This window comes from Huiozyma naganishii, chromosome 9 (genome assembly GCF_000348985.1).
Source record: "Huiozyma naganishii CBS 8797 chromosome 9, complete genome".
NCBI lineage: Eukaryota > Fungi > Ascomycota > Saccharomycetes > Saccharomycetales > Saccharomycetaceae > Huiozyma > Huiozyma naganishii.
In genome coordinates, this window is record NC_035930.1 from 439629 (window position 1) to 458163 (window position 18535).

The window sequence follows — 18535 nt, forward strand, 5'->3', positions numbered from 1 at the left end:
CAGCACTGCAAAACAGCGTGTCTCGTGAAGCTCAAAGTTTGAACCTCTTCTTTTTTTGACCGTCATTTCAGAACTCATAAGAAAAATCACTGTCAACGAAAGGGTCTGCAAACGTCTCAGCGTACCCACTTTACGACACACTAGTATACAACTACTTAACTCCCACCGGACCGCGGTGAGCAGGGTGCTAGCCCGCCACTTGATCCTCCCTGGGAATCACTTTTTAGATTTCTTCGACTTCTTATGCTTCTTTACAGCGTTCAATTCGCTTTTGTAGATATCTTCCGCCTTTTCCGTGCTCCTCTTCTTGCCCGTTTGGACACTGACCACACCGCCGTTCTTCTTTGCAGCCTTCTCCAATTCCGTGCCGGTCTCCCCCCATTCCTCGGCGTTGTCGTTGATAGCGTATTTGTCCAGTTTCAAAGAGTTGATAAGCTCTTTCTGCTTTTCTCGCATGGCCTTCACTGCCTCAGTACCGGCCTCCTCCAAGTCTTCCTCCATTTGGTCGAACGTTTCAGCGGCATCGAGCACTTTCACCTCTTCACCGTTCATCTCAGCAACGGTTTCGTCTTTTGGAGCCTCGGAGGGCAGCGACTGTCCAACGTGTTCCCTGATGAGGTTTTTGAAGTATACAGAGATCTTGCGCATGACTTTGGCGAACATGGCAATAGTCTGATTTGATGGGAGTCCCAACTCGCCCGTGATCTTGTCGACGCTCTTGTGTTGCAAACCAATCGCCAACAGGATCGCGCTTTGGACACTAGACAGGTGGATAGACGTGCCCATCTTCCCACCAAAGTACAAGAACGCAATCATGGGCAGCATATCGACGATGACGTGGTAGTCCAACAGGTTATTGGAGTAACTGTCGAGTCTCTTAAGATCGAATGGCGAGAAAATGTCATCCAGTTGTTCCTTCGTCAGTGGTTTGACACGGGATGGAGTGTCCGTCAAATTTCTCGCCTTTTTGGCGCTTTCAATGACGTTCAATGCTTGCACAGTGGTGAAGTTCTTGAAGTCGTACGACAATAAGGACAGGAACCTTCTGTGGAAATCGGTAGCAAATTCGACCAACCAGTCTGGTTGTCTACCTTCCAACACGTTCAACATCACACAGGTATGTTCGCCCGTCAAATCGTTCGCTGTCTGTCTCAAGTAGACAGGGATGAATTTATTGTTCTTCCAGAACTTATGCAACGACTGTGTCAGCCCGTACGAGACACCCAGGTAATGCAGAAAGTGAGGTGGCTGCTCGGAAAGCTTCAACAGAAGAGGTGGTAAAGTGCTCGCGTCCCTCAACTTCACTGTATCCTTCAACAAGTTCCCCTTAGCCAGTTCACTGTCGTCCACCCTTTGAATTGAGTAGTCTCTTGGTTTTGTATCCTCGGACATGTCAGTGAATTTGCCCTCGAAGTAATCTCTCAGCAGTTCAATGGCACGGGATCCGTACCCCATTGACGCGTATTCTGGGTTTGTTGCGATTCTAACGACACGGGCACCACTCAGCCCAGCAAACTCTTCGTCTTGGAACTGTTGCGAGATCAACCAGGGGATTAGATCTCCGCCTGCCCTTTGCCCTCTAGACAGAGAGTTCCTGACACTTTGTTTCGATATCTCACCTTCCAAAGCAATTTGGATTACACACAATGGGTCTGGAATTCTACCACCGTCCTTCGGGTCGATCGGTGGCAAAAGAACAAACAGTTGGTGAGCCGGCGCGTCACTCATCAATTGCAAATCGTTGGGCGAGTTCTTGTAGTGCGATGCCACGTACAGAGCCATCATCTTTTCTAAGAAACTCTCCGAGACCGGATGGTACGAGAAAAGCGTGTCCCTGTTCACCATGAACAAGTTACACTGCGATGGATGAGGGGTACCCCTAGCTGCAAACCTTGGGTTCTTGATCAGAGTGACGTCCAAACATAGCAGTTTGTTTAGCCATTTTTCCACTGGGTCACCATCCGCGTATCTGATGGGTTCATCCAACGAGATCTCACGCAACTGGCGAGGCCCGCTGGCGCTTGACGTGATGTTATCGACCGTCTTCTTGCTGTCCCGGGAAACCACAGCGGTTTGCGATTCCTCACGACCAGTACCGTTAGCCTGGTTACGGAGCTGTTGGATCAGTTTTAAAGATAGCGATCTACCTGTACCTTCGTAACCGTTGATAGTGGAGGCCATGAACACGAGATATGGCCCCAACAATTTCTTAACCACCGGTAGCGGGATGGCCGCTGCCTCGTCGATGACGACCAGTTCAGCTTGCCCCAATACATGGTTATCCTGAGGGATGATGTATTGGATCGTCTGTCTGTGCCCTCTCTTGATATCTACTCTGACGATCGCGTTGTTGAAGTCTGGGTTTGTTGATTGGATGATATCGTAGTCGATGTGTTCCTGGTAGTCTAGTGCGTCGAACCCCTTGAAGATGAACTGGAACAGAGTCTTCAAATTCTCCGGCGAGGGGGAAGTGACAAAGATATTCGAGTAACCGTGGGAGACCGCCGCAGCGATGGCGATCCCAAGCGCTGCGGACTTACCTCTACCTCTCCCAGCAGTCAATGCGACCGTGGAGTTCAGTGTCTTTTCAGAGATTGCATCGATGAAAGTGAGGATGGCGTGAGCTTGGTTGACGGTCTTGGACAGCGCAACCAACGAGCCCGCGGGTTGCACGTCCTCCAAAGAATCTTTCAACTCCCGTAGTTCGACCTCCTTAGCGGGCAATTCGTCCTCGTCCTTTGGCGGCAAAGCCTTCACGTTTTTGGCACCCGAGATGGGCAGCACGTTCAACTCGTCGTCGACAACAAGACAGTTCGGGTTGGACCCTAGGGACAGGATAAACCTTTCGTTGAACCGCGCTACGACGTCGCCGTGCGCCTCTGTTCTGTACCGCGAGTGGATATCCATGGTCATTGTGTAAAGCTGTTTCAAAGAGGACATCGTCTTCAACAGGATCACAACAATCCCACCACCTTCGACGGTCTCGACGGTTCTCGCAAGCAAGTTGGGCGTCAAAGCTTCAAAATCCTGCAAGATACACATCCCGTACGTGTTCCCGAGGATCTTCTCGGTCTCCTTGTAGTAGACGTACCTGATGCTCTGGTTTGAGATGAAGCTCTCGAAGGGGTCCATGTCGTTCGCCTCCCGCGTGCCCCTCTTGATCTCCTTCTTGATCTTGTTCTCCCGCTTCTTCCTGTGCGATGTGAACCCAAGCAGCTTCTTCTTGTAGGCCCATAGAACAGACTTGTTCATTTTCAAGTTCGCACTCATCATCAGGTAGTGCAAGTTCGGCAGCTGGTCACGCGCCCTGTCGCCCACAATCACGAAAAACGATCTCTGGTTCGTCTGCACACCATTACGCACCAGCGCAGGAATACGCGAATCGATAGCTTTCTTAACCATTGTCGCAGTGTGCCCCTCAATCCCTCTCTCTCCTCACAGTACAATCAGCTCATCTCATCGCATCTCATCGCAAACTTCAAAACTGAAATTTTTCACCAGAAAATTTTCCACTCAAAAAGTTTCAAATCTTCGGGTAAAAAGAGCAGGTCCGTTGGAACCAGGTTACTGCAAGAAGAGGAGGCAGCGGTGCTACAGGGAGCTGCCGCGTCGAGTCAATGCTTCGCCGTAGAGTGCGGATGGAGGGCCAGTACCCAGTGGTGCAAGTTGTAAGCGCAACGCTTCAAAACTGCCGCCGCTGTTGAGTAATATGTTCAAAAAATAAGCTGGTGTGTAGCATTCCCAGTGTTGTAGCTGAACAGGGCAGTGGTCAATTCAATCTCCACCGCTACAACAGGCTCCCGCGCCGTGTTCTTTTCCGTACGACTCAAACGGCCTGTTCGGTTCCGAGCGAGTCGATCGTCTGAGTAAGCAGCCGTGCAGCAGGGTTGTACGGAATAACGTGTTCGCGTTGACCCATACACACACACACACAAGTTCTTCCGTATACATATACCGGTAGCGTGCTTCGCAGTTTGGATGGCTTACTTGAAACCCGCAACAACAGCAAGAACCGTATGTCTTTGCCCAGTACGATGGATGCAGTAGTGATTGATGGCGACAGAGCCGTAGTGAGAAGTGGAGTCCCAGTACCAACAGTGCCCAAGGGTTACCTTCTGGTGAGGACTCGGGCAGTAGCTGCTAACCCTACAGATTGGAAGCACATCGCGTGGAAAGTTGGGCCCCAGGGGTCCATCCTTGGTGTGGACGTTGCTGGGGAGGTTGTTCAATTGGGGGACGGAGTGGACACTGCACAGTTTAGTAAGGGCGATTGTGTCTACGGGTTCGTCCACGGTGCGTGTGTGAGGGCCCCAGAGAACGGTGCGTTTGGACAATACGCCGCTGTGGACTCCCAATTGGTGTTCAAGATGCGCTCACCAGGGTCTACGGGTCCTGGAGTGGTCCCGCGCGGGCGTGTAAACACCTGGGAAGCCGCGGCAAGCATCCCATGCTCCATCATGACCGCTGGTGAGACTCTGTTCCACCACATGAAGTTGGAGATGGACTGGCAGGTGAATGGTCCAGCGCAGATCCCAGGTACCGTGCTTGTGTGGGGTGCTGGGACCACGTTGGGCCAGTGGGTGATCCAATTGCTGAAACGGTTCCATGCGTTCAGCCGGATCGTGGTCGTTGCGTCGCGCCGCCACGAGGCTCAATTGCGCCAGTACGGTGCTGACGAGTTGTTCGACTACCATGACGGAGATGTCGTCAACCAGATCAAGAGCAAGCACGGAGACCTCATCTGGCTGCTAGACTGTGTCTCCACGAGGGAGACCTTCAGACAGACGTATCAGTGTGCGCCAGCGAACAAACCGTCCACCGTGTTCAACTACGACATGTTGACAGTGGATGTTATCCCAGAGACTGAACGGAACGAGAAGTACGTTACCGTCGACGGGACACTACTGTACTTGATTACGGGGAACCCATTGCAAATGGGTGACCATGTGTTCCCCGCTGACGAGCAGTACAGACAGACGGCCATCAAGTTCATACGTTACATCGGGCCGTACTTGCGCGACGGCTCGCTGGTCCATGTCCCATTGAAGGTCGTCAAGGGCGGCCTCAACGCCGTGCCGGACATGCTCGACGACGTCCGCAACGGCAGGACCGCCGGACACAAGCTTGTGACGCTGCTGGAGTGAACAATGCCCTACATACATCTACATACGAAGTTACCAACCCCTCAGTTGCTGACTAAGACTTGTTAACGTTAAGCGATGGTTCCACGGAACGGAATAAGAGCAGCCATACACCCATCCGGTGACCTCTTCCACGTACTACACTCAGCTATATAAGGGAGGAAGGCGTTGCAAGGTGATGATGGTAAGGGATGCTGGATGGTGGGGGAAGGTTTACTACCCACACAAGCATCGGATCGCCATGTCAGTTGAGATTCCAAGTACTATGAAGGCTGTTGTAATTGAGGGGAAGAGACCCGTTCTGAAGGAGAACGTGGCCCTTCCTGAGTTGGAGGACGGGTTCGTGCTGTTGAAGACACGGGCCGTTGCAGGGAACCCTACGGACTGGAAGCACATTGAGTACGGGATTGGCCCACAGGGTGCGATCCTTGGGTGTGACGTTGCTGGGGACATCGTGAAGCTGGGTCCCAACGTCGACCCTGCGCAGTTCCACATCGGCGACACGCTGTACGGGTTCGTGCACGGTGCGTCCGTGCGGTTCCCCACGAACGGTGCATTCGCAGAGTACGTTGCCATCTCGTCGAAGATCGCGTACAGGACCCCCAAACAGGGTTTGCCCGCGAGCGGCGCCGACTCTTTACCAGAGGGTGCAGTGACGACCCTCGAGGGTGCAGCGACGTTGCCCGTCTCTTTGACGACCGCTGGGATCGTACTATACCACAACTTCGGCGTAAAGTTAGAGTGGGAGCCCGCCACGGCACAGCGGGACGAGACTATCTTGCTGTGGGGGGGTGCTACCGCCGTGGGGCAACCACTGATCCAGCTGTGCAAGAAGCTACACGCGTTCAACCGGATCGTGGTCGTTGCGTCGCGCCACCACGAGGCTCAATTGCGCCAGTACGGTGCTGACGAGTTGTTCGACTACCATGACGCGGATGTGGTCGACCAGATCCGTGCAAAGCACCCAAACCTGCGCCACTTGGTTGACTGTGTCTCCAACAAGGGGACGACGAACCAGGTGTACCGGTGCGCCTCGCACAGCGACCCAGCGACAGTCCTGCAACTGACCACGACGACCATCGCGGACATCGCCCCAGAACACAAACGGGACAACGTTGCCGTCGTTGGGATGCTGCTCTACATGGCATCCGGTGTCGAGGTGCCGTTCGGCCCCATGACACTGCCAGCAGACCCGGTTTTCGCAAGACACGCAGTCGAGTTCATCCGGTTCATCAACGGCAAGATCAATAACGGCGAGATCCACCACATCCCGGTCAAAGTCTACAAGGGCGGGCTCGCTGCCGTACCTCAATTGACGGAGGACATCAAAGAGGGCAGGAACTCTGGTCAGAAACTCGTCGCAGTGTTGTAGACTGCTGTATCCACCACTATATACTGTACCAAGCTCTGTATATCGATTGAAAAATTTTCCCTCTCAACGAACCCGTTAACGTATATAAAGGACCCCTCCTGGGTGACAGATTCTTGTTCTGAAGGTGTTGTAGTATTGTCGCTGTTGTACAGGTATCTAGCACACACGCATAAGCAGTATAGTATAAACATGTCCGAAGTAATTGAAGGTAACGTCAAGATTGACAGATTGACCCCCGGTGACGGCAAGACGTTCCCCAAGACGGGCGACCTGGTCACCATCCACTACAGCGGGACCCTGGAGAATGGGTCCAAGTTCGACTCCTCGCTGGAAAGGGGGTCTCCATTCCAGTGCAACATCGGCGTCGGGCAGGTCATCCGCGGGTGGGACGTCGCCATCCCAAAGCTTTCTGTCGGTGAGAAGGCCAGGATCACGATCCCAGGTGCGTACGCTTACGGTGAGCGTGGGTTCCCAGGTCTGATCCCACCCATGGCCACTCTGATCTTCGACGTCGAATTGTTGAAGGTTAACTAAACCGAGGGCGAGCCAGTGGTCCCCTCTATCTCTCACTCTATCTAACCATCTATATCTGTGTATCTGTATGAATTGAGATTGCATTAGCAGTAGAACCCTGCCGTGGCTACTTGCGTGACCGTAGCCGGCTTGAGGTTCTCTTCGGTTGCGTCTGCCGCCTCGGGTACTTCTTCGGCTGCGACAGCCTCTTCTTGTCCGGCGGAGACTGCGGTGGTTCAGGCTCCTGAGTCTGTGCAGAGTGTCTCGTCCGCTTCGCCAGCGGTTCGTCCGTGCCCGCAGAGGGCGACGGCGACGACAAGTCCTCGTCGCGTGGTCGCTTCTCTAACGGTGTCGCCCCACTTGTCTCTGGGGTCTCCTCGGTGATCTCCTCGTTACTCTTCTCCCGTAACCGCACGGACTGTCTTCGTATACGCCGTGCTATGTTCCCGCTGTCCTCACTGCGTTCTGGAGATACACTGCGGGAATGCGCACCGTCATCGTGTTCATCCGATGGCTCTTCAACCTGTGTCTGATCAGTTTCGGGTATCACAGCAGGGCTGGAAGCAGGATATTCGGCCTCGGGGGGCCCACTTTGTGTCTGAGCGGACTCCACTTGCTCGGGTGTCCCTTCTGTAGCGTCCAGGCCAGTCGAGGGGCTACTCGGCTCCCTGTCAATTGGCTCTTCAGTGGTGGCCGGTGCCTCCTGTGATTCCTCCTCCTTGGCAGAAACCGTTGGTTCAACGGACTGTTCCACAGATGTGGAGGGTCCCACCTCGTCCTGTGGCGGTCCGACCGTGTCCGATTTCTGCGTTTGCAGCAGTTCACTCGTTTCGGGGACACTCTCAGCTTTCGCCGCAGGACTGTGTCCGCCGTTCTTCGCATTGACCAAGATCAATTCACCGTACTCGTCCCAGGGAAGACTGAAATCCCTGCTCATCTCAGGGGCCAGCCCTGCCAGCCCGGTCTGCAACTCGAGAAGGTCAGCCTCTTGCAGGTTGTAGTACCCGCTCAGCTTCTCCCACAGGTCCCGCGCGCTGAACGTCTTCCCCTGCCGCACAACCTCCTTCTGCAGCGTCACAACGGGGTACTTCTCCGCATTGTTCATCCGCTCCAGGATACACACCATATGGAAGTGCTTGTGCACGCCCACGGGCTTGAATTCGGCTACCCACCGCAGTAGACGGATCTCATCCACAACACTCCACTCAACAACCATTGATCCAGATGAAACTACCCCAGCTAAAAAAACTTCTTCAATAACACTACCAATACCGGTACAAATTACCAAACGGTCACGCACCGACTTCAAACACTCACGTAGCCACTACCACCACAACCTCTTACAACCACTACTACTTGGTATCAAAGTTTCCAATATTTTAACGTTAATGAGAAGTTGAAACGAATCTGAACCGCTTCTTGTTGCCAGAACAGAGCTTCCGTGTGACGGCACAGTACATCACAAGAGAGCGATATCATGCCGAGGAAGGCGGTGCTACTGAAGTCGCTGACACGGGGTCGCATCAGGGCCTCGTTCAACAAGTACAACCTGTTCAACTTGTACAAGAAGGGCCCTGTGGATTTCAGGACGAAGTCGCTGTATCAGCAGAAATGGTCTTCCAAGCAGGAGACGAGGGCGTACCATGGGGAGCATCTCACCGAGGGCCGGTGGCAGACGCTTTTTGACTCGAAGTTGAACTCTGTTGCACAATTGGACGCGTCGCTGCGGACGGGCAAAGATGGGTCAGGACCCCAGCTAAGGGAGACACCGTACCTTCTGCAGACGTACGCAGCGTTGGAGAAGAGGCTCGATTTTGCCCTTTTTAGGGCCATGTTTGCGTCCTCGATCAGGCAGGCCCGCCAGTTTATCCTGCACGGGAACGTCAAAGTCAACGGGGTCAAGATCAAGCACCCTGGGTTCGTGCTGAAACCGGGGGACACTTTCCAAGTCAATTCCAATAAAGTGCTTGAGGCTTTGGGGGCGAAGAAACCGAGTCTCGAGGAGGCCATCAAAGTGGACAAGAAACAGATCCTGCTTTGGAACATGTACGTCAAGAAGGTGAAGGCGAATCCAAGGCAGGCGTGGAGGGAGAGGATTGCCAAGTTCCAAAGTATGCCCGAGACAAACCCGCGGAAGCAAGAGTTCGAAGAGTGGGCACAGAGGTTCAAGAGTAACGTGGAGAAGAACGAACTCAATGCCATCAAGTGCTGTACACCAAAGAACCTACTATTCAAGATCCTCAGAATACACAAGTCTAAACCGGACGAAGCCACTACGCTCTCCGCTACTGACTTCCAAACGGTGGTCGACAAGGAGCCCAATATGTCCCAGGAAGTGTTCAGATGCTACAACGAGTTTTTGAAGTCCGACGAGATCAATTGGAAGAAACTGTCTACGATGGAGGACAGTCAGCTATCTGTGTTGGCAGACAACCTTTTGTCGTTCACCCCGGAGATGAAGAAAAACCTCGCGGACAAGAGTAAGACCCACATCAGGGCGGGTACGACGATCCTGTCGTCGCTTGTGAAAAACTACTCCCTGGCACTAAGTGCGTACTTCAAGACTGTCAAGAACGATATCAGCGCCAATAACATCCCATACGATCCAAGCTGGGCTGCGCATCTCCAATACCACAAACCGGTCGACTTCGAAAAGATCAAGGAATGCGAGCAACGGGCCAAGACGCTCATCTGTCTGCCCTGGCAGAAGGGCCACCTGTGGGGCAGGGCAGACCCGAAGAAATCGTACTTTACGCCGTGGAAACCTAGACAGTTCCTGGCGCCCTTTGCGATCCTGCCTCATCACATCGAGGTATCCTTTAAGACGTGCACAGCTATCTATTTGAGGGACCCCGTTGCAAGACCAGGCCACTCCGAGGTCATCACACCATTCGACATGTCCGTTCATGAGAGAGCGTACATGTACTACGTGAGGAAGGGTAAATGAAACAACGAGTGATCGCGATACGTCATTCGATGGGGTTTTATATATAGGAACTCTACGTTTCTCTCTTTTATTGTAAATAGTCATCTTGTATTGGGTTTAAGTATTCTTACTAAATAAAACGTGCGTCTTAACCAACATGCTCTAACACTGCAGAATTCATCTTCCCGTTTGCGAAACTGTGCTTTAGTTGCTCAGGGATAGGGAACTCAACGTATTCGTCATCTTCGCCGACGGGTAAGTTCACGTTGACGGAAGTAGAGCACGAAGTGCAAATATCTGTGGTTAGGGAGTCTTTCGACAAGTAGATGTTACCGCCATCGCACTTATCGATGGTGATCTGAGGTACGAAACTCTCCACTTGGATACCGAATTTGTTACATTTGACCAAGTCCACTCCAGAGATGGAAGAGTCCAACAACAGAGAGCAGGACTCCGTCTCGCTCAAGGACACGGCGTTGACTTTCCCCTCGACTTGGACAAGGACGTTCGTACAGTTACCAACAAACACAGATTCATCCTTTTGTGCTTGAATGACGATCTTCTCCTCTTGTCCCTCGAAGTTCTCGATAAACCACTTGTTCCCTGACAGCTCCTTTCTGGGAGGCTTCTTGGTCTTTAATGTGGAAGGTTTCTTTGGTTTAGGTGGTGGACCTGTCTTGCTGGCGGAACCTGACGCTGGGACAGTGGAGGATGTGCGCAATTCAGGGTTTTTGTGAGTCTGTTGCGATTTATCCACTTTCTTCAAACCCTTCGTAATATCCTCACCCTGGTTTAACTCCGCAAATACAGCATCGATACCACCAGCAGACGACGACGCCGCTGGTTGATCCTTAGATTCAGCCTTCACTTCGAAAACGGAGGCTGGTGGTGCTGGAGGTGGGGGTGGAGGTGGGGCCCCTGACCCGGTGGCTGGTGCCGCCTCGCTGGCATCAGGAGTACCAGACGTCTGGGCAATGGCATCGGACAACTCGACCCCGTTTTCGTTCCAGGTTAACCCAGTGGCGAAATATTCCTTGACGTAGTCCTTCAATTGGTCAAATATGGCCAGGAATTTCCGGACCCATTCGACGGATACAGGGTCAGAGTCCCTGAAGTCCTTCAACACTTTATTAGTCCAGTATTGGGACGCATCTTTGAAATCAGAAATTGCCGAGACTGGTGTGTTCACGGTAAACCAGAAGAATAGTGGGGCGCTCTCCCTTATGGAATTGAAATACGGGTAGAACTTGCTCTGGCGATGAGCGTCCTTCAACTTGTCAATCTTGTTGACAACATCGTTAATTGGACTCAACATGGAGAAGAAACTCTGCGCGGTGAAATCCGGTTTCTTCGCCAAATGCGACGCCTCGATAATAACTTGCAATTTCTCAAAGCCTGCCTTGTACAGTTGAACACATTCCAACACTGCAGGATCAATAGCCTTGGACAGTTCCACCAACGCGTCAACATTCTCCCTAACAAAGTTTTGGAACTCTAGGATATCCTGGGACAACTCTTGTTGCTCGGCGCCCTTTGATGCCTCCCGCGTAGCTGTGCGGTCCACTGGAGACTCCGGCTTCGACCCGTTGACAAGCGAGGCATTGGACTGTCTCTCATTCATCTTGGATTGGATGTACCCCTCCTGGTAGATCGTCACATCCTCCAATCTCGCGGTGGCATCCTCCAACCGTTTCAGCAGTTTGACCAGGTTGAACCCCTGGATGGCAAATCTCCCAGAATTCTCAGGCATCTTGCAGCAATGAACCTTTGCAACTGTACGTAATATAAGGTAGCTTTATACCTATTTGATATTCTCAGCGGCCTTCAATAACCTGATATACACGGGAACAGAACACCGTTTGAGTGTTGGTTGTGGACGACGAAACGGTGAAATATTCCCTCTTTTTAAAAACATCGAAAGTCTCAGTATGCAGTGAGTGGTACATTATAGATGTAGATGTGGATGTAGATGTGGGTATATGCTGAGTAATGACGGTGTGTTCACTGTGCTCTCCAGTATGAATTGTATATATTCGTTAAAAAGTTGGTGCAACTGGTCAAGCAGAATGGGGGTTTCCTACATGTGCACCACAGGGATTCTGTTCTCGGGTTACTGCGGCTTGATCTCTGGATCAGCCATCTTGTGGAGTAGCCGCAGTCGTTCCCTGTGTTTAGACTGTGAATCAGGCCCGAGAGACTGGTACTCTAGCAGTCCAGAGTGCAACACTATCGAGGCACACGAATCACGGACTACCTGCGTCAGCCATTCCTCCCGCGTCGTATTCTCGTTCCCCAGACCCTCGTACTTCTGCTTCAAAGTGTTATACAGGATCCGTTGCCTTTGCTTATCCGACTATTTTAGAGCAGTGCGATATATCTGATCCCGTCCAGTTTGAAGTGGAACGGAAACCAGTGGTTAGTTTTGTTAGTAAACTGGAAACACACAGATATGTGGACAAATCCTTGAACACCGTACACGTAACATACCATATTAGAGCTTGTTCTGCTGCTTGCGTGGTGCCCTGTGCACTCTTTCAAGGCTCCTATCTCTGCATCTCTGCGTCTCTTCATTTCAAACTTGAAAAGAATTTGAAGTCGTAACGAGAGCTGTATCTGTAGAGCTAGATGGAGAGAAGCATTCAGCTGTGGGTTTGCTAACGGGGAAACAGACGTTCCTTTGCACTGGTACGGTACACACGCTGGAATGGGTAGCGAGTCGTTGTTTGAGAGGCTGAATTGCTTAGCGAAGAGACGCAAAGAGTCAACCGCTTCTGACACATCGCCGGAACTGCATTCCTTCAAGAAAGTTGAGACCGAGGGCTGGTCTGCTAAATGTGAGTCCCTGATAACCCAATTGGGCGCCATAGAGGATGATGCGGAGAGAATCCAATGGTTCAAGAAAGTGCTAGGGGAATTGTTGATGATGGTATTGGACAAAGAATTTGGTAGCGGCGGGTTGTCCTTACAAAATGTAGCGGATTTCATCGACAGCTTAGGGAAAGTGCCGCCAACGGATAGCAAAGTGGAAACTGTGTCCATTATTGGGAAACTGTACGTGGCCATCACCAGCTATATACCGGGCGTCGTGCCAAATTCGGAGGCGGAGACTCAAGTAATCGAACTGACAAAGTTGGTCACGTCAATCCATGGCGAGGTTTACAAGTTCAGTGCATTGACCTCCAAGATAAACACGAAGGAACAGAATGTACTGTTGAGACACCTGTTGAAGAAGAACAAATTCGAATTGCAGAAGTTCAATCTCTTGTCCGAGAGCCCTGTTGGGTTTGCTCAACTGACCACATTGTTCGTCTCTTTTTACTCTGACAACAGTAGATTAGCGAAGCTAGACTACTACACCAATGAGATGTACTTCATCATGGGGAAGTTCTCCTTGGAACTGATAAAGAGCATGGACATCTTTTTGGGTATCTCCGCAAAATACCTGTACACGAATTACTCCGATATGGTCGCCTTTCTGAAGGCCACGAATTTTGTTCGTTTGGGGGGGCCTGATACAAAGAATTTGGCTTTGACCAACCTGCTCGTCGTTAACCTCAACGAATATGACGGGGAATTGAGGGAATCTTTTTGGCAAATCTGTACAATCTTGGTGCAAGCTGGGATCGTCGATGCAGATCTTGTATGGCACAATCTTTCCCCAGCGACCGAATCCCTAGAAGAATCTTTGGCCAAAGTGGAGACGTATCTGGAGAAAGAATCGACAAAGGGTACGGATAACCCTCTCGCCATGGCTGCTGCGTTATCCGCCGAGGATGAGGATAAAGATGCTAATATGGATGCAGCGAACAAAGAAACTGCGAAGGACACTGGTAATGACGCGGAAACTGGTACCCTCGAGAACCAGGAGTCTGCTTCAATGGAGACACTGACGAGCAGTGGAAAGATCCAGTTTATCAGGTATTTACTAATTTTTGGGTGTTGGGATGATGTCTACAAGTTATTGAGAACGTACCCGAAAATTCTTTACTTGGATAACGATATACCCCGTTTGATAGCTCGTTTATTGGAGGTTATGATTACTCCGTTGTACGAGAAAACTCCATTCTTCCTGGGTACAAATGGAATAAGGGAAAACTTGATGATCACTAAATCAGAGAATGGGTTGTTAAGTCATAAACCTAGATTATACACGACATCTCAAACGGGTGATCCCTTCGCTGGTACAGAACTAAACGTTGAAATGCAATTCTTTTTCAAAGAATGGAGCGAGGGTATCCCGAAGTGCGGTACTGTTGATGCGCTGTTTGAACGCTCACATGAGTACTTGACAGTAGCAGGGCCAAAGGTTGCCCAGTCACCATCGTTTGTTTCGAAGTTATGCCGGATCGGGATTCATGACATTGAGACTTCTCAACTCAAGGAGGAGTCTACTGACAGATGGATCGATTATGTTAGAAAATTCTTACTCCCAATGACGTCTACAGAGTTCTCGAACTCGATCGTTACATCTGAGTTGTTCAGTCTTATGACACTGTTCCCCGTCGAACGAAGGTACTTCATGTACAACGAAATGATCACCAAACTATCTCAAGATAACATTTTGGTCAAAATTGGATTCAATAAAGCCGCCAGGGACGCGAAATCCATTCTGAAATCGTTGAGTACCGATACAATATCCAAGGAATCAAGGAATCTTTCCAAAGTGATCTCCTGTAACCCGTTGGCGACCCTGACCCCGACTGTGAAGCAAGTTGAGAACTACGATAAAGTGTCTGAGTTGATAATCTACACTACACGCTACTTCAACGATTTTGCATTCGACGTGCTGCAATACATTCTGTTGCTAAGTCTGACCAAGCCAAGGTCATCTGTCCAGTCAGATGGTGTGAACCAGGCTGCCTGGGTCAACAGACTGGCTATTTTCATTGCTGGCTTAAAGAAGCATGGTTCGAAAATGGATATCACAAACATCATTGTGTATGTGACCAAGACTTTACACGAGGGCAATATTATCGCAGTATCAATCTTGAAGCAGTTGATCATCACTGTGGGTGGGATCAGGGACTTGAATGAGGTGAACGTAAAGACGTTGATTATGCTGAATTCAGGGAGTGTTCTAAAGAGTGAGGCAAGAAAATCCATCTTCGATCACAGAGAGAGTAATGTAGACAATGCCCGGAGACTCATCGACCTTTTCAAGAGTGAGAACGGGGTTTCTGAGATTATGCTGCTGCTGTACAACTTAAACCTCAAGTCCAACACGAACGACGCACATTATAAAGTTCTGTCGTCTCGTTCTGACGAAATGAAAACTTTACTGTGGTCCTTTGTCGAACTGGTGAAACACTGTTGTAAAAATGGTGAATTTGTCCGCAACGTCCTATCGTTCCCGGACCTGATCAGCAAATTCCATGTCTCTACACCATGGGCGTTTCACATTTGGAGGGACTACATGGATGAAAAGATTAACAGCAGGTCCAAAGAGGATTCTAATCATTCCTCCAGTCTTGATACCATTGAAAATATCATGAATGAGACCCAATTCGAAAATGTCGATTTTACCCACTTATCAAGGGACTTGTTTATTACTTTCTGGCAGTTGTCCCTTTATGATATAAAGTTCGAGAAGGGATTATACGATGAGATGAAGAGTACCATGGAGGAGGACAAGAAGTTGAAAAACGGGAGTAGAAAACCTTTCAGTAGTGGAAAGTTGAAGAGGTTACTCACATCGTGCATCGAGCACCAGAAAACTTTCACGCGTACTAGAGAACTTCTTGGCCAGAAATCTGAATCTTGGTGCCAAGAATTTGAGTCTGCCCAGATCCTGCCATTCCTACAATTTGCTTTGATCCCCAGGGCTCTATTTTCCCCACCGGATGCTATTTATTCCGCGACTTTTGTGGCCAGTGCTTTCCAGCTGGAGAGCGGGATGAGGCTGTTAGATACGTTGATTAACTCTAACGTTATCAGTGCACTGTTGTTCAGTTGCACCGTTATTGAGGCCGGGAACCTTGGTATATTCTTTTGTTCCCTGTTCGAGTGGCTAGAAGAGCAAAGGGCTGCTGATGGCGTGTTTTCGAGTGACCAAAGGAGACAGTTGTACGATTGGCACTGTTCCATGACCGCACAGATAATTGATCTGTTGAGTGCTAAGAACTACATGTCTATAAGGAACGGGATTGAGTTCATGAAGTACGTTTCTCGTGTGTTCCCCGTTGTGAGGGACCATGTCGAGCTCCTATGTGGTCTTTTGGAGTCCAACCTTGTCTCTGAGGAGAGGGAGGACATTATCCTACCAACAAGTGCGTTGCTTGGTCATTTAAAGGCGCGGTTGCGGAAGTCGGCCATTGCGTTATCTGACTTTTGTGAGATGACCCCAGAGGAGCAACTGGAGGCACAGAAGTACGCTGAGGAGGTTAAGGAGATTGAGGAGTACGATAAGATGATCAAGAACGAGGAGAAGCAAGAGGAGATTAAGAGGAAGTTGCAAGAGAACAAGCTCCGTCGGGAGCAAACTGTGCAGACTGTCCCAACAGCGCATAACGACGAGGAGCAGAGCGTGGAGGAATCGGCAACCGCAGCGGGTCAGAAGAAGGAGGCCCCTGCCCGTGTCCCCACGGGACCCAGCGTCGCCTCATTGCAAGGAACTCCACCAGTGGGATCCGCATCCGAGCGGGCTCCACCCAGTGGGACCGTTTGGTCGTTGAACAAGCTTTTGGCGTGCATGGAGGACGTCGCGTACCATGTACAGGCGAACAACGTCGAGAAGGCCCTGAAATACATCCCTGACGAGCAGATGCAACGGGATATCCGTTCTTTGACACGGCGCACGACGCTGCCGCTGCCCGATTTCCGCAACTCGCTGTACAAACTGCTGAGCGAGTACTTCGAGTCCCTGATCTACTACCCGAAGAACCCTGACTTCCAGCGGTTGCTGTCCAATGTCCGCAACGGTGTCATGAAGCTGACCCGTACCGTGGATGACAGGTCCACCGCGGACATGTACGATTCCAACGCAGGGGCGTCTAAGAGCAGGTACGAAGCTGCCAATGGCAGTGCCAGTGCGAGTAAATCTACCCCCACGACAGGTACGAACCCTCGGTACAAAAGTGCACGTTCAAGCAGCAGCACGAAGAGAGCATCGGACCCGCCCAAAGCGTCGTTCTCTGCCAAGAGACCCAGTGGAGATGCCCCCCTAGGGGTGGAACGCCCAGGGAAACGGTACAAACCTGCTGACCAGCGGTCGACAGAGTCCATGAGGGGCGCAAGACAGGAGTTCCGCGGCGGGTACGCGAGAGAAAGGGACCCTCCACGGTCGCGGTTCTCGCAGAACCCACAGCAGCAGCAGCCTGCGTCACGCAACGGTCTGCCACAGGGCCCCAAGAGCAGGTACCAGCGGTGAAGTAACAGTAAACAGTAACAGTTCATCAGATCTTGAACCTTTACTTAATTCTAAAAGTTGACGAAGTTTGACGAAGTGCGAAGAGTCGTTAGAAGTTGGATGCTTTGGGGGGGGGGGTCCGTCGGGTGCCAAGGGATGAGTGAAGAGGTATGGAGTGGCAATGAGGGCACGCTGTCCGTGTACGTGTCGAAGGCGCGGGATCTTCCGAACCTGACGAAGTTGGACAAGCAGAACGTGATGCTTCGGCTGCGGGTGGCGCACATGACGAGGGAGTCCGACGTGCTGTTCCGTGCTGGGCAGAACCCTGTGTTTGACTACTTGGAGAAGTTTGAGATCACGCCGGGCGTGCGCCCGCTGATGTACGTCGAGGTGTACTGTGACCGGAGGAAGAAACCGCCGCTGCCGATCGGGCGGTGCGAGGTGGACTTGCTGAATGGGATCCGTGCGGACCCGAGGGACGGGTACTGTACGTGGTACGATCTGCGAAGGGACGGGAACGAGTTCGCGGGAACAGTGTTTGTGGAATTGAGTTTCAAGCCGTTGCCCAGGACTGCGTCGCGAGGTGGTGCATCTGGGCAAATGGATGAGCGGATGGTGGAACGACCGATCCCGCCGCTCCCCACAGATCTGGCGTCCTTGCACTTGGGCCCGGAGGGCCCGGGGCGCTCAGTCCCATCACAATCCGGTGGTTACATGCACCTCTCTGAGATGCGGCAAGTGACGCCGAGTGTCAACCGAGACGTCTGGGCTGCTGGTAGCATAGGAGCAGCAAGCACCCCCGCGAGCAATTACTCTCCTCCACGGTTCGACACGTCGACGGCGACATCAGCGACATCTGCATCGGAGGACACGCGGTTCCATTTCGCCAACTTGAAGAAGTTGAAGCAGCGGATCGACGTGTTCCGGAACCCGCAGTCCTCTGCGGACGGCGGCGGAGGTAGTGGTACCAGTACCTCTGGGTCTACTGACGGCGGTGTAGACATCGCAGCACTCGAGAAGGCCATTGGTGTCACTGCAGGACGCCACGACGACGACGATGCATCGCTGCCGGGCGACGTGCGGAACCCAAGTAAGTTCGAGACGCAGCCACCGCTTCCGGCGCTCCCCAGCAGTGCCAGTGCCAGTACAAGTAGCAACAGGGGACCTGCGCTGCCGTTGCTCCCGCGCTCGTCGCCGAGAAGACCGGCGCCGCCAGGGACAGTCCACCATGGGTAGCT

At 51.6% G+C, this 18535-nt stretch overlaps 10 protein-coding genes across 10 annotated transcripts; 6 read left to right on the forward strand and 4 right to left on the reverse strand.

The window, feature by feature from the left end:
* Positions 1–216: 216 nt before the first annotated feature.
* Positions 217–3402, reverse strand: KRE33 (ribosome biosynthesis protein KRE33; the record flags this gene model as incomplete). Its single annotated transcript, XM_022609907.1, has 1 exon — positions 217–3402. The coding sequence occupies one exon, from the start codon at positions 3400–3402 to the stop codon at positions 217–219; it is 3186 nt and encodes a 1061-aa protein (XP_022466256.1).
* A 614-nt stretch (positions 3403–4016) lies between these two features.
* Positions 4017–5144, forward strand: KNAG0I02260 (zinc-binding alcohol dehydrogenase family protein; the record flags this gene model as incomplete). Its single annotated transcript, XM_022609909.1, has 1 exon — positions 4017–5144. The coding sequence occupies one exon, from the start codon at positions 4017–4019 to the stop codon at positions 5142–5144; it is 1128 nt and encodes a 375-aa protein (XP_022466257.1).
* A 175-nt stretch (positions 5145–5319) lies between these two features.
* Positions 5320–6513, forward strand: KNAG0I02270 (zinc-binding alcohol dehydrogenase family protein; the record flags this gene model as incomplete). The annotated part of the gene is made up of 1 exon (XM_022609910.1): positions 5320–6513. One exon carries the CDS (start codon positions 5320–5322, stop codon positions 6511–6513), a length of 1194 nt encoding a protein of 397 aa, XP_022466258.1.
* A 189-nt stretch (positions 6514–6702) lies between these two features.
* FPR1 (peptidylprolyl isomerase FPR1) lies at positions 6703–7047 on the forward strand (the record flags this gene model as incomplete). The annotated part of the gene is made up of 1 exon (XM_022609911.1): positions 6703–7047. One exon carries the CDS (start codon positions 6703–6705, stop codon positions 7045–7047), a length of 345 nt encoding a protein of 114 aa, XP_022466259.1.
* A 106-nt stretch (positions 7048–7153) lies between these two features.
* EAF7 (Eaf7p) lies at positions 7154–8242 on the reverse strand (the record flags this gene model as incomplete). The annotated part of the gene is made up of 1 exon (XM_022609912.1): positions 7154–8242. The coding sequence occupies one exon, from the start codon at positions 8240–8242 to the stop codon at positions 7154–7156; it is 1089 nt and encodes a 362-aa protein (XP_022466260.1).
* A 261-nt stretch (positions 8243–8503) lies between these two features.
* On the forward strand, positions 8504–9973 carry NAM9 (mitochondrial 37S ribosomal protein uS4m; the record flags this gene model as incomplete). The annotated part of the gene is made up of 1 exon (XM_022609913.1): positions 8504–9973. The coding sequence occupies one exon, from the start codon at positions 8504–8506 to the stop codon at positions 9971–9973; it is 1470 nt and encodes a 489-aa protein (XP_022466261.1).
* Positions 9974–10100: 127 nt separating this feature from the next.
* Positions 10101–11702, reverse strand: SRV2 (adenylate cyclase-binding protein; the record flags this gene model as incomplete). Its single annotated transcript, XM_022609914.1, has 1 exon — positions 10101–11702. The coding sequence occupies one exon, from the start codon at positions 11700–11702 to the stop codon at positions 10101–10103; it is 1602 nt and encodes a 533-aa protein (XP_022466262.1).
* A 360-nt stretch (positions 11703–12062) lies between these two features.
* YSF3 (U2 snRNP complex subunit YSF3) lies at positions 12063–12442 on the reverse strand (the record flags this gene model as incomplete). Its single annotated transcript, XM_022609915.1, has 2 exons — positions 12063–12305; positions 12440–12442. 2 exons carry the CDS (start codon positions 12440–12442, stop codon positions 12063–12065), a joined length of 246 nt encoding a protein of 81 aa, XP_022466263.1.
* A 214-nt stretch (positions 12443–12656) lies between these two features.
* THO2 (Tho2p) lies at positions 12657–17318 on the forward strand (the record flags this gene model as incomplete). Its single annotated transcript, XM_022609916.1, has 1 exon — positions 12657–17318. The coding sequence occupies one exon, from the start codon at positions 12657–12659 to the stop codon at positions 17316–17318; it is 4662 nt and encodes a 1553-aa protein (XP_022466264.1).
* A 135-nt stretch (positions 17319–17453) lies between these two features.
* Positions 17454–18533, forward strand: INN1 (Inn1p; the record flags this gene model as incomplete). Its single annotated transcript, XM_022609917.1, has 1 exon — positions 17454–18533. One exon carries the CDS (start codon positions 17454–17456, stop codon positions 18531–18533), a length of 1080 nt encoding a protein of 359 aa, XP_022466265.1.
* Positions 18534–18535: the final 2 nt, after the last annotated feature.